At 37.0% G+C, this 12,265-nt stretch overlaps 1 protein-coding gene across 8 annotated transcripts in view; it reads left to right on the forward strand.

Moving 5' to 3' along the window:
* Nucleotides 1-12,265, forward strand: part of FBXW7 (F-box and WD repeat domain containing 7) — a 250,761-nt gene that overhangs the window by 147,523 nt on the left and 90,973 nt on the right. Inside the window, exons 3-4 of one of the 8 annotated variants that reach the window (XM_063421286.1) lie at nt 8,705-8,786; nt 10,230-10,344. The exons of 6 other annotated variants lie outside the window; for them this stretch is intronic. In XM_063421286.1, the coding sequence (XP_063277356.1) occupies nt 8,705-8,752 (48 nt within the window). In that variant the 3' untranslated portion in view covers nt 8,753-8,786; nt 10,230-10,344. Of the gene's footprint in view, nt 1-926; nt 2,528-8,704; nt 8,787-10,229; nt 10,345-12,265 lie in introns of those variants that run through there. One more of the 8 variants, XM_063421282.1, reaches the window with a different exon arrangement.

A 12,265-nucleotide genomic window follows, 5' to 3' on the forward strand; every position in this document is an offset into this window, starting at 1 on the left:
GGAAAACTACTGTGCCGTTGCATCCTTAGAGCCAAAGCCACACAGATGTTGCTCCCCCTACAGTGGCAGGGAGAGAGGAGTAGGTGCAGACTGGAGTGCCTGTACATACGTAAGGAAGGCCAGGAGGAAGGACTTAAAAATCACAATGGAGCATCTACTTTTATTAAATGAGCTAGTTTGTACCAATTTTTAGGAGACACTAATTTTTTTTCAACTCTTTAAAATCCATTTTTATTTCCATTTTGAACATTTGGACAATATACTATTGTTGTAGTTTAAATTTTGGGGGGTCCCCGGGGAGTGCCCCCCAGGAGACCCCCGGGTCCTAGGGTCGTGGGTCTTCCCGTGCTGGCAGGCAAAGAGACTTCAGATGCCGGTGGGGTGCTGATGAGGTGAGGGTTTATTCACTGAGGGAGAGGGGAAGGGAAGGGGGGAAGGGGAAGGGGGGAGAGGAGAGGGGAGCGTCCAGAGGCCTCCAGGGGGAGAAGGGCAAAGAGGGCGAGACCCCTTGTGTTAGCATTCTTAACACCGAGGTTCAAAGGGGCGTGGTAACATTCTCCAGCCAATGAGGTTACAGAGACAGGATACTGCAGAGAGGGTACAGACTTGGGATAAACCATACATTTTCCAGGGGTGAGCAAGAGCAAACCATTTCCATAAAATGCAATTCCACAATTCACCCTTTTTTTCTTTAAAATGTGAGAAGAGAAATATGACATATGACAATTAACAATTTAAAAATGAAACAGTAATTACACAGTTTTGCAGCATGAAACTAAATACAATTGCAGTAAGGATTATGTTATACTGTGAACTTTTATCTGACCTTGTAATTGCAGTAGACGGGTTATGTGGGTTTATATTGCAAGATTTGAAACAAATTAACAGTTTTGTTTGAGCCTTTTCAGCATGACTGGCCTAATTGTGTCTAGCCTTTTTCAACTGGCTTTTCAGACCACCACAGCCCCCAGTTCAAGACTGAGGCGCTGACCTCTGCTCCCACTCTAGGGACAGGAAAACACGTGGAGTTCCCCGGGCTCCACACATGGCCTCAGATTCTCCAGGTGGCCTGCTGCAGTTCCCCCATTGGGGCCGGGCAGGGGCAGTGAGGAATTTAAATCAACTCAAGCTGCCACTGATCTGCCACGGGATTCCCGTAAGGCCTGAACAGCAAGTCACGGACACTCACGGATCTGAGCCAAATCACTCCTTTCACTTACCAACTGGTTCAACCAAAAGGACCTACACTCTGCATGCAATTGTTTACATTCATCCATATGTACCCATTGGGGATTTTTTTCGTCCATACTTGCACCAGAAGTGTCAGAGACCTAACAAAAGACCCCCAGTTTTAGGTCATCAAAAGAAAAACAAAAGGAAAAAAACTACAAAAACCATCAAATACTTTCTCAGACGCCATATCAGGTTATCAGTCACCCTCAGAACTAACTGAGGACAGTATAAACCTAAAAGCGTTACTGATTCAATAGTCTACCACTGAATCGCGCCTTACAAGAAGACAGTTCAAAAACTGCTTCCCATGGCGAGCGTCCGGAGGCCTCCAGGGGAAGAGGAGCAAAGAGGGTGAGACCCCTTGCGTTAGCATTCTTAACACCGAGGTTCAAAGGGGCGCAGTAACATTCTCCAGCCAATGAGGTTACAGATACAGGATACTGCAGAGAGGGTACAGACTTGGGATAAACCATACATTTTCCAAGGGTGAGCCAGAGCAAACCATTTCCATAAAATGCAATTCCACATACTATGTTTTTGGAGACCGTGGCTGAGGAACAGCAAAGTCTGGATCAATTTTTCATTTAATTTTATTGACAGTCCAGAATAATCTGTTTGGGGAGTGATAGAATTGATCCTGCAGCAACACTGTCACCCTCTGAAGGTTGTGGTTTCCTTGGATTCCCCTTCTGAAAGCGTAATACCAACTTGTTAAAAACAAAACAAAAGTGAAAGAAAAATCTTCCTTTAAAGCACAGGTGTAAGTGACTGTGCTTATTAAAACTCCAGGCAGTCATGATTTTCTTCTTTTTCAATCTGCAGATCCTTTTTTGGAGAAGGGCTTTTCTGACATTGCAGGGGAGGTCCACCAGCTATTTGACTGACAGGAGCTGTCTCCCTGCCCCTTGGTTTAATTCCTGTCTATACTAGGATAGCTTGCACTTCACTGAGCAGCAGACAGGTCAGGACATTTGGCAGGAGAAGGTTGAGAGACAAAGGCAGCAGGCTGTGAGGAGCTGATTCACCAGTCTGAAACTTAAAAAAAGAAAAAAAAAAAAGAAAATCATGCAACTTTAAAGCAAAGTTTTTAGCAATGTTCTCAATGTTCTTGCAGTGTTAGTAGACTTGACAAAGTAAGAACGATAAAATGTCCAAACCTGGGAAAACTGCCATCAACCATGGCTTGGTTCCTGTTGATCTTAAAAGTGCCAAAGAACCTCTATCACACCAAACTGTGATGAAGATATTTAGCATCAGCATCACTGCACAGGGCTTGCCCTTCTGCCGTAGGCGGGTAAGTGTAAAAGTCTTTAAAACCTGGATTTTCATCACTTGGCTTGGAGCTCAGTGCTTTGTCATGGTACATTTATTCCATGAGGAAGTACTTGGGTCTGTTATTATCTGTTCACTCAGGGTGCTATAGAGGAGCTCTTTGGTAATTGATTTCATCAATTCTTGTGCTGTAATTTAATTAAAATATGTACATGTTGTCTTAGCTATTACTCATTTAAAGGAACACGTCAGTGATTCTTTTATAGCTGTAAACCATGTAGGTGAAAACAAATACTGTACAAAATAGCTGCACTCATAAATGTGTATTTTGCTACAGTAATTTTCAGTCTTTTAGGTCATGAAGATAGTTTGGGGTACAATTCATTGATCTCAGTTCTGAACTGTAGTGGCATATGCGACTTGTTGGATATTAAATTAGAGAATTTAGAAATGTTAAACTAATTAATATTTAAACATTTTTAGTAAGAATTGTTAAAATACCATTTTAATACTTTTGTAACTCAGTAAGGAAGATAACAATTTTTGCTGTTACATAAAATAAAAATAGCATGTTACTATGTGGAGGTTACGATATAGTTTATATATAGACAATCGTAGCCTGACAAACTATCACAGGTCTTATACTACAGCTTCAGGAACTGTATGAATTAAGTGGCTCTTAAAATACATTATATGAGTTTTCTTTTGCTGCTGAATAAATACTGTTTCAGTTTGTTGATGCAAGTTTTAAAATCTAGCTCACCTTTTGTAAATATGCTGGCTTTCTTTGAATTTCAGCTTACTACTTTTTAGCAAACTTAGTTAAATCACAGACAAAATTTAAATTTGACAAGATCACCCTGGAAGGTTTGATTTTTTCATACTATGTTGTTTGGAATATCTTAGAATGCTTCTTATATGTAAAAGGTACATGGCATGCATTGAAGACAGCGACTTAATGTCAATCTACAACAATGCCAAATTTAGAACACATGTATATACACACACAACTGTTTAATAGTGGATCATGTGCATTTCAGAAAAGTATTTTTTTCTGAAATTAGGTATTATGCATATGTGTTTGCTGAACATGGAATAGGAACATTTCATAATATTGAAAGTGATAAAGTAAGTTTCTGTATTTTAATAGACTGGTTTAAATTTTTTTATATGTTTTAGAAAATGTTTGTTTGAAAATATGTTTTCTTACTTTTAGTTCCTTTGTCTTGGAAAAAGCATAGTATACAGTGTAGAAGATAAGTTTAGTAGATATACTTTGCAAGTCTTTTTGTGGCTATATAAGTATGGTGTACTGTTGGAACTCTAATGCTAATGTCTTATGTGTGTATTTTCTGTAATGAGAAATATGATCATACATTAATTATCACAGATACAAAAAAAAAACCAAACCAAAACAACCCAACCAAAATCTAAAGCAGTTTTCTTAAGATTTTGCACTGTTCCAAAATGACCAGAATTATCTCATTTTTCCTGTCTTATACCCCACTCGAACAGTCAGTTTAATGTTTTAGTTCTAGGAAGGTTTAGAAAGCTGTTCAGCATTTTTTCTTTTAGCATTAGGACTAAGGAGAAAATTTAGAAATGCTGTAAATGTATGTTTTACCAGCTAAGCTATTAGCAATCTATTTTGTATTCTGAAACTAATAATTCTCTGCATGATGGCTGCTGATAGTGGAAAATATGAGAGCTCCACCTTTAGTCCCATGCCTTGCAACACTCAAAGCCTGTACATAACTCCCAGCGATTACCATATTGGGTTCCTTCCATGCTAATGCACAGGGGTTGCATACAAGATCTGCGTGTTGAAAAAATCCAGTAGTAAAACCCAATCTAATTCTTCATATCAACAGATGAGAGAGCCAATACTTCTGTTTTCTAGATTGTCTTTTATTAAACATAACAACCAAAAAAGTATTTTTATACAAAATAAGAGTTTTGACACAAAGTCTTTACTGCATTCAACTTCTAGTTTTATTTTTGAAAAATTCTACTTTTTGTTTATTAAGTAATGCATTGAATTATTTAGTACTTCATTTTCAGAGCTAAGTTTGATGTGCTTTAGAACATGAGCTACCCTTTTCTTCCAGGTTATTGACTTGGTAATATATCAGTGCCCCCATTTTTTGGGTGAGTGTACAATTGGGTGATTCAGACATTGACCTGACTTTAATATTAGACCTTCTTCTTGTTTGAACTCGTTTCTTCCCCTCCTTAACTGTACATTAGACCTAAAAAAAATGTTTTAAATGTATTCTGTGATCCTTAAGAGTAAAAATACTTCTGTTATGAGAGCTGACAGTTCATAGCTTCTGCATCCTCTGCATTGGTTATACTGGGCTTCTATCAAGAAGTGCACTATAAATGGTCACAGGACTTAGCAGTTTGTCCTTTTGCATTTTGTCAGTTTGCTCAAGTAGTTAAAACACTTGTCTGCAATGCCACTAATCTGAATCCAGTTAAAAATAGTATTATTTAGCATTCTTTGTGTAGCACTTGACAATTACTTTAGTGCACAGCTATAAAAGTACTGTACTTATATAGTAAACCTATGTATTCCTACAAAGCTGTCAAGGAAAACACTGATGCACTATCACCAAACATAGACATAGCTGTGGTCCTCTTTAGCCTTTGACACATCTTTCACAGGCACTGGAGTAGATTTTGCAGTATAAAGTGAAGAAGCAATGAATACCTTTTAGCTGGTACACACTTTGAGTATCAAATATCATGGAGCTCTTCAGTGTGATGTAGCTGCAGCTGATCACTGAACATACAGCATAGTCACATATGTCATGCATGTTCCAAAATCAAGTGCCGCATTTTGTTTGCCATGGTAAATGCTTCCAGTTGACAAAAAATTGATCTCTTAATTAAGTATGGGATTTTTCCTTTGTAATGCTCTTAAACCACTAACAGAAGTATTTTTCCTTCTAAAGTCTTGTAATTCTAAACTCTTTGAAAAGCTATATTTAACAAATAGATTTCTTCCCTCTTTAGTTTTCCAAGGTTTTTTTCCCTGCAATTTCTCTTGAATTGTCTTGAAATATCCTCTTGAAATTTGCTGTATAACAATTTTATCACATTGAATGTATATTTTTTAAGAAGTGCTAATAAGCTAGAGAATTTGTGAGAGTGAGTTGTTCACTTGCAGCGTTCCTTCATTTCAAGTGGATTAAAGTAGCACTGAATTGTTATAAAGCGGGAGTTTCAGTGTGCACCCTGTGGTATTCCAAGCTGGAAAAATCAAGGTAATTAATGTATCCATTTTCAGTGTCTGTAATCTCAGAAACACCAAAGATTCTGTTATACTCTATGATTTTGTGAGAATAGTTTTCCTGTATGTATGAATGTTTCACCGCTAAAATACATCCAACCAAATTTTGGCAATTTGTCAACTTAGTTCACCGATGAAATGCTTCTGTCTGTAAGACACATTTGTATGTTAAGTGAACACCAGATAAAGCATTTGAAGCACTACTTTTAGCAGCCTGTGTTCTTCATATAAAAGACCATCCACTGGTCTTACACATTTGTTACTACAGTAAGGCATTTGGAATGAGACTTCAGTTCCTTTTCCTCCCTCTGGTTGACATGGTTGACAGGTATGCTAGTAGTGTATTTAAAATATTGATGTGACTTAGGCATGAACAGCTTCACTTATTTGGACTTCTTTCTTTATCCCTTAATTTCTGTTTTAAAACAACCTAAGCACTCTTTTCACTGTCAGTCAAATCTATGTAAATGTTTGTGCCAGCAGTTCAACCAAGCAGTCCGTCCATTCAGTTTTTCAGGGAAATGTAGTCCTGAATTTTTCTGCAATAAATCATATTTCTTGCTTGAATATAGCACTTGATTTCATGGATAACAGTAAGAAGTTACTTAATGGACAAAACACTGTTTTGCTTTCTCTGAAATTATATATCCTCCTATTCATACTTCCCTGTACTGCAGATGACATTGCAGAGGTTCTGAATAATGTAAAAAGCACTAATCTATTTGCCCCTTAAACAAAAAATAAGTAATTTCTCTTGGAATTTCTCACCATTTGGTAAGAAGAGACTGGCAGAAGAGCATAAAGAAAAAAATATGTAAAAATGTGCATGTGTGTGTGCATATATATGTATATGTGTACAGTTTTCTAATGTAAAACTAAAGGTAGTCTTCAGAGTCTGTCATTAGACAAATCAGAGCACTCCCAAATGCTTGCATCTTTTACAAGAGCATTTTTGTTTTTGGGCTTTGTGGCAGGGAACTTGCATTATGACCTCTGGTGTTGAAATATCTCTGAATGACTGTCAAAAATAGCTTTCTTTCAAAGCTAGTTTAGCCTTCACTTTCTCTTGATTTTAGAAAATTTGTCAGAGTTCAGATCATGGACTGATCACTTGATACTTAACAGGAAAGGTAGTTTGTTCTTGACTTATGTTTATTTTTCATAAAGGGATGTATCCATTGCTCTGGATTTCCAAATAGTCACAAAAAAGCCTATCTTCTAGATATTTTATTTTTCATTGTTAAATTCAAAAATTATAGTGTGTTTTTTTCTTGGTTTTTATTATTTTTGGTGTTTCAGTTTTGGAAAATCTTTGGAATGAAACAGAACTACTTCAAAAGTTCAGTAGAAGGAAGTTAACTGAAAAGGAAGATGGTTTTGAGTGGAAAGAAAGGAATACTGAATAGTTACAGAAATGAGGAAGGCTAAGTCTTCTGTAACATTCTGCCTAGAGGCTCAAGCCTTTAGAAGATAGTCTTGGATAATAAACTTTGTCTTTTTTTTTTTTTTCTTTTTTACATATATGCAGTGTCTCCGCTCTGAATCTGCTTTTCCTGAGCCTTTCATCTACTCTCACAAGGGAAATAAATGTTTTTCCTGTGTGAATTGGTAGCCTTGAAGAAAAAGCAATATGTTACTTACTTTATCAGTATGGAACAGCAAAACTCTAAAAATTCTTCTACATCCCTTTTTTGCTTCTTTCTGCAATTCTCTCTTTCATTTTGTTTGCAAACAAACTTAGTCTGTACTGTACTTGAGAGGGAATAATACAAGTTTCACAGAAGTGGAAAGAATTGTACAGATCCTCAGTTTTCTGGTCAGCTCAAGGTAGGGTGATTCAACCTGGCTCAGCTGAAGTGTCCCGTGGTCTCCCAGGCAATGCTCACAAGAATTCTGACAAGTCTTACTGAAATCTGTCTTTTAAACTGTGCATACAGCAGATGTAGCCAGTGTTTATGGCTTTGTAGAACAAGATACAGGCAGAAATAGGCTTCTCTCTAGCCCAGCCCATCTCTGGGGTGTGAGAGAAGCTCTGGGCTTAAGATAGCCATTTGTAGGAGGAAGCACTCAGTTTGCTGTTCACACAGCTATTCCCTGTACACCCTGGAAAAATAGAATTGGTAGCTAACCTGTGCATATTTAGTCCAGCCTGGTGTAGTGGGTCAAAAATAGTTGGACAATTTGCTTAAGATTTTTTTGTTGTTTGGTTGGGGGTGGAGGGTATTTGTTTTCAAACATGCACTGCAACACATCATAGCACTCCCAAAGACTCCTATTTCAGAATATTCAGGGATCCTCTGTCACCATACTGGCTCTTTGGGAAACACTGTTATTTAAATTGTTCTCCCTATTTCTGGTCAAGATAAAAGCAGCAATCGGAAACTCATTTATATTTAACACTAGCTAAAATGATTTTCTGTGTGGTTTTGATGCATTTAAAACTTCAATTTCCTCTTGCAATAAGCAGTGCTGTCTGTTACAGACTGCTGGAGTGCAGAAGTTAAAAAGCATGTTCTGATGATTCTGCAGTCAGTCCTTTCCCTTCAGGAGGTGTCAGAAGAAAGGTTTCCTGGGCGATTTTACTCCCTTGTGCCCAATTGTTTAGACATCTTTAGAAGCCTCTATTGTCATGCTCTTTGAGCTATTCAAACACACTGGGTTGACTTTGTAAAAGGTCTTTACCTGCTTAAAGTCCATCTGTTTTGTTGTCTCAAACTGAGGAGGTTATAGCATCCAGCAGAAGAGGGAATGGGAGACAACAATGATGCCATAAACTGACCCAGCTGCCTCTTTGCTGATTGATTGTGCCAGAGGGGAACTCATGAAATGTGTAATTAAATACCTAATGTAGTGCTTTGAAACCTAATTGCTTTAACTATGGATCTCCCTTTTCTCTTTTTGCAGTCCCTTCTATCACTAGGTGAACACTTTTTGTCCTTATGCACCAAGTGAAGGCACTTTAATTTCCTGAACAGATCTTTTTCAGGTATGGTGGAAGAATCCTTTGTGATGAAAATATTGCTCTGCTGTGTCATGACTACCCTTAGTACAGAAACACAAAGAGGCCAAATTAATTTTAACTGGCAATTTTTGTTCTGGTGTTCCCCAGATTTTGAGTGGAAGTCAAACTGAACTAGAATGACACTCAGACAAGTCATAAGCAGGGTTGTAAGCCTTAGCATCTTGCTCTTGGATCTCTGCCACTTACCACAACCGATTGGCTGTCGTTCTTTGTGATGAGCCTTTTCTGTTGGTGAATGATGGTTTTGTCAGTTTGAATAGCTCCACTCCTCGGAGCAACAATCCCGTCTCATTCCTAGACTCACTGCTCGGCCTGTGTTTTTCTTTCAAACTGTCTGTGGCTCCAGTCTACTCTATCACATTCTCCCTTCACCTAGTTTTGGAATGGTAATTCTGCTTTCTGCCTACAGCTTCTCATTGATACTCATCTTCTGTTAAAAGTGGGCCTCTTTTCTGGAAAATTTATTTACCATGTTTGAAAATACAGTTTTGCATAGGAACAACAGCAATGTCTTTCTAAATGCTGCCCAGGTATTTTATAATGTTACTCATTTTTTTTGAAAAGGCAAGAAAAAAAGCAGTGGAATTGACATGACTTTTCCCTTTATTTATTTACATTTAGTTAAGGAAGCCTGTACTTTTAACTGGTTCTGTTCCTTAAATGGTTTGAGTAACCAGTTTGATTGCCAAGTTTCTTGGTAAGAGGTTTGAGATGGTTGCATATCATTTGTGTGGTCATGTGTAGTTCGATCACATTTCACAAAAACATTTCTAGTTACTTGGTCCTCACATGGACATGATTTTGATACTGAAAGATACAGTCTATGAAGTAGGATAATGATTTTTCTTTAAAAATCAGATGATAGTTACAAACTGTAGTGCATTTTTGATATACTGCAAATATTTATGCTTGTGAAAGAGAAGTGCTTGTTATATATGTCATATGAAAACACAGATGCTGTGCAAGAAGGCAATACAGTAAACCCGTTTTTAATAATTCTGCTGCTACTGTAACACTTGGAAGTAATAGGGAAGTAAGATTTGTGCGTGGTGTTTTTCATTTGTTTTGTAGATCATATTCTAATATATTGAAGGACAACCAAAATTCTGCTGACCCTAAACTAATTGATAAAATGAGAAGAATAAGTTAAAATACATAAATGATGCTAGAAGTCTAAATAGATTGTATATACGTTCTTCCCTTATGAATTATCTATGTTCAGCAGTACTTCCCTAAACCGACTTAGTTTAGATGTCGTATCAAAGGCACTCAAGATAATGTATTCAACTTCTTCATTAGCAAGGGAAACCTTTTTTTTTCAGGAAATAGTATAATAATGTAGCAAAGACAGTAAAATTTTGTGTTTTATTTGGTGAAACATGCTTCTTTCTCTCCTGTCTGTTTCAGATGGCTCATTATTTCTCATAGTTTCTTAAGTTTGTATGTGGTGCATGGCTTTGCATATGCAAGATGGTAAATAGAATTTTATTTGTAAATTGTGAAAAAGAGGCAACTTGTCTGTAAAAGATACAGGTAGGTAAAAAACTTTTTTTAGGAATCTGTAATATGTAAACACAAAGAAATTTGAGATCAGATGTTTTAATATACATAACTTCCTGTGTAATTTCAAAAATGGCATTTTTAAGTTTATAATGTAGCTAGTGTACAATGACGGTAAGCAGTTGCAGCATATTGATCCTAGATGGTATCATGTGGGATCTTTCCTCATGATTTAGATGCCCCAATTTATGTATAGAGACATGAGTTTAAAAAGCATAGTTTTATTTGCAAACATTATTATTTGTATTATAATAATATCATATATTTATTATAATAAGTCTGATATGCTGTATGCAAAATTGTCTCTGCACAGAGAGTTTACTGCTTTTAGAGATGAAAGGCAAGATAAAATGGGGAAAGAAACATCATGTGTTGTTAGCTGCTCTAGCAGAAAACTGTTCCTTGGTTCACAGGCCGGGAACCTGTAGGTGATACCATACTAGTCTCTTTCTAAGGATACTCTCCCAACAGCATTTTACTTTTTGAAAATTGAAAAAGAACAGCATACAATGTGACATAGAGGTATGTTTGGTATACTTTTAGTGCCATATTTTTCCCTATTTATCCTGTGTTTAGGTACTCACTACTGTAATTAAACAGTTAAGATTTTGTTGCTCTAAGACAATCTGCATGGTGCAGTGTTCTGTAAGTGCAAAAGGCAGTCTCTTCCCAAGCATGCTGCTATTAATAAACCCTAACACAAGATTACTTCTCATGATAACATCAGCAGCTGGCAAGAATGTTTGCAATTATAACATATTTACAGCATTGCTACATTCTATCTTGCATTTCTCCTATGGTACGTTGTTAGTGAAATTTCAGACTGAATTCTTACCATGAATTTCTTCATGGCCTTGCAGTCTTCCCTTCTTTTGCCTTCCCTTCTCCGAATCCTGTCTATATACCAAGCTGTTAAACAAGTCCTCTACTGTCTAGTGCCTATTCTGTCCACATAGTTTTTATAGATCATCTCTCTTTTCTTTCCTGTCTCTTTACACCCACAGTGTTCCTGTCCTTTGCCTCTATGCTTATCCTGCAAACAGTTCGGGGAAGTCCTTTCTGCCCATGCACCACCTTTAAGAAAACAAAGCATTATCTGTAACTGGCTGTATTTCCTAAGAGAACCAGATAAGCCATCATGCTAAAAAAGGAAAATGACAACTTCCACAACATCACTTGATTTTCAAAATAGACGTGTTTAGCTTTAAGTGTAACAAATTCAGTATTAAAATACTACATGTCAATCAATTTCCACTGCCTACCCTTGCTTTATTATCTCCAGGCAGATGATAAACTCTCATAGTTAGTACTAATTCTCTTCTCTTGAACAGCATTCAGAATAGATGCTTGTGCACCTTTCTACTTCGGGAGAAATGTTTTTGTTTTAAACAATTGACACAGTTGTACATGAAAGAACCACGTAACTCACAGATGTCCCAGCAGGAAAGAAGGGGGTAGAACTTTACTTTCTTTCATATTTATACATTTTTGGCACCAGTTGTGGATTGGAGGATAGGATCACGACCCCTCCAACCACACTGGTCAAACAGACAGTCAATCAGTTCTCCTCCTCCTCCAAAAAGGAATGTAAACAAAAAACTACCGTTAAGTAAACAGAGCTATTTTTACATTAAGAGACTATTAGAAGCGCGAGAATCTTGACTCCAAGAAAGTAAACAATCAGAAAGCTAAAAAAATTCCAAAATAACAGAGCAACATCTCACCCTTTTTCTCTTAAAAAAAGAAAACAAAAAAGAAAAATGAACAATGTAAAAAGGGAACATGAACAATGTTCAGTCACTGTTTGTGGAGGAATCATCAGAGTGATCACTCACATTGTCTGCATCTGAACCATCACTCGATGATTCGTCCACTTGATGTCT

Source organism: Prinia subflava, chromosome W (genome assembly GCF_021018805.1).
Source record: "Prinia subflava isolate CZ2003 ecotype Zambia chromosome W, Cam_Psub_1.2, whole genome shotgun sequence".
Lineage (NCBI taxonomy): Eukaryota > Metazoa > Chordata > Aves > Passeriformes > Cisticolidae > Prinia > Prinia subflava.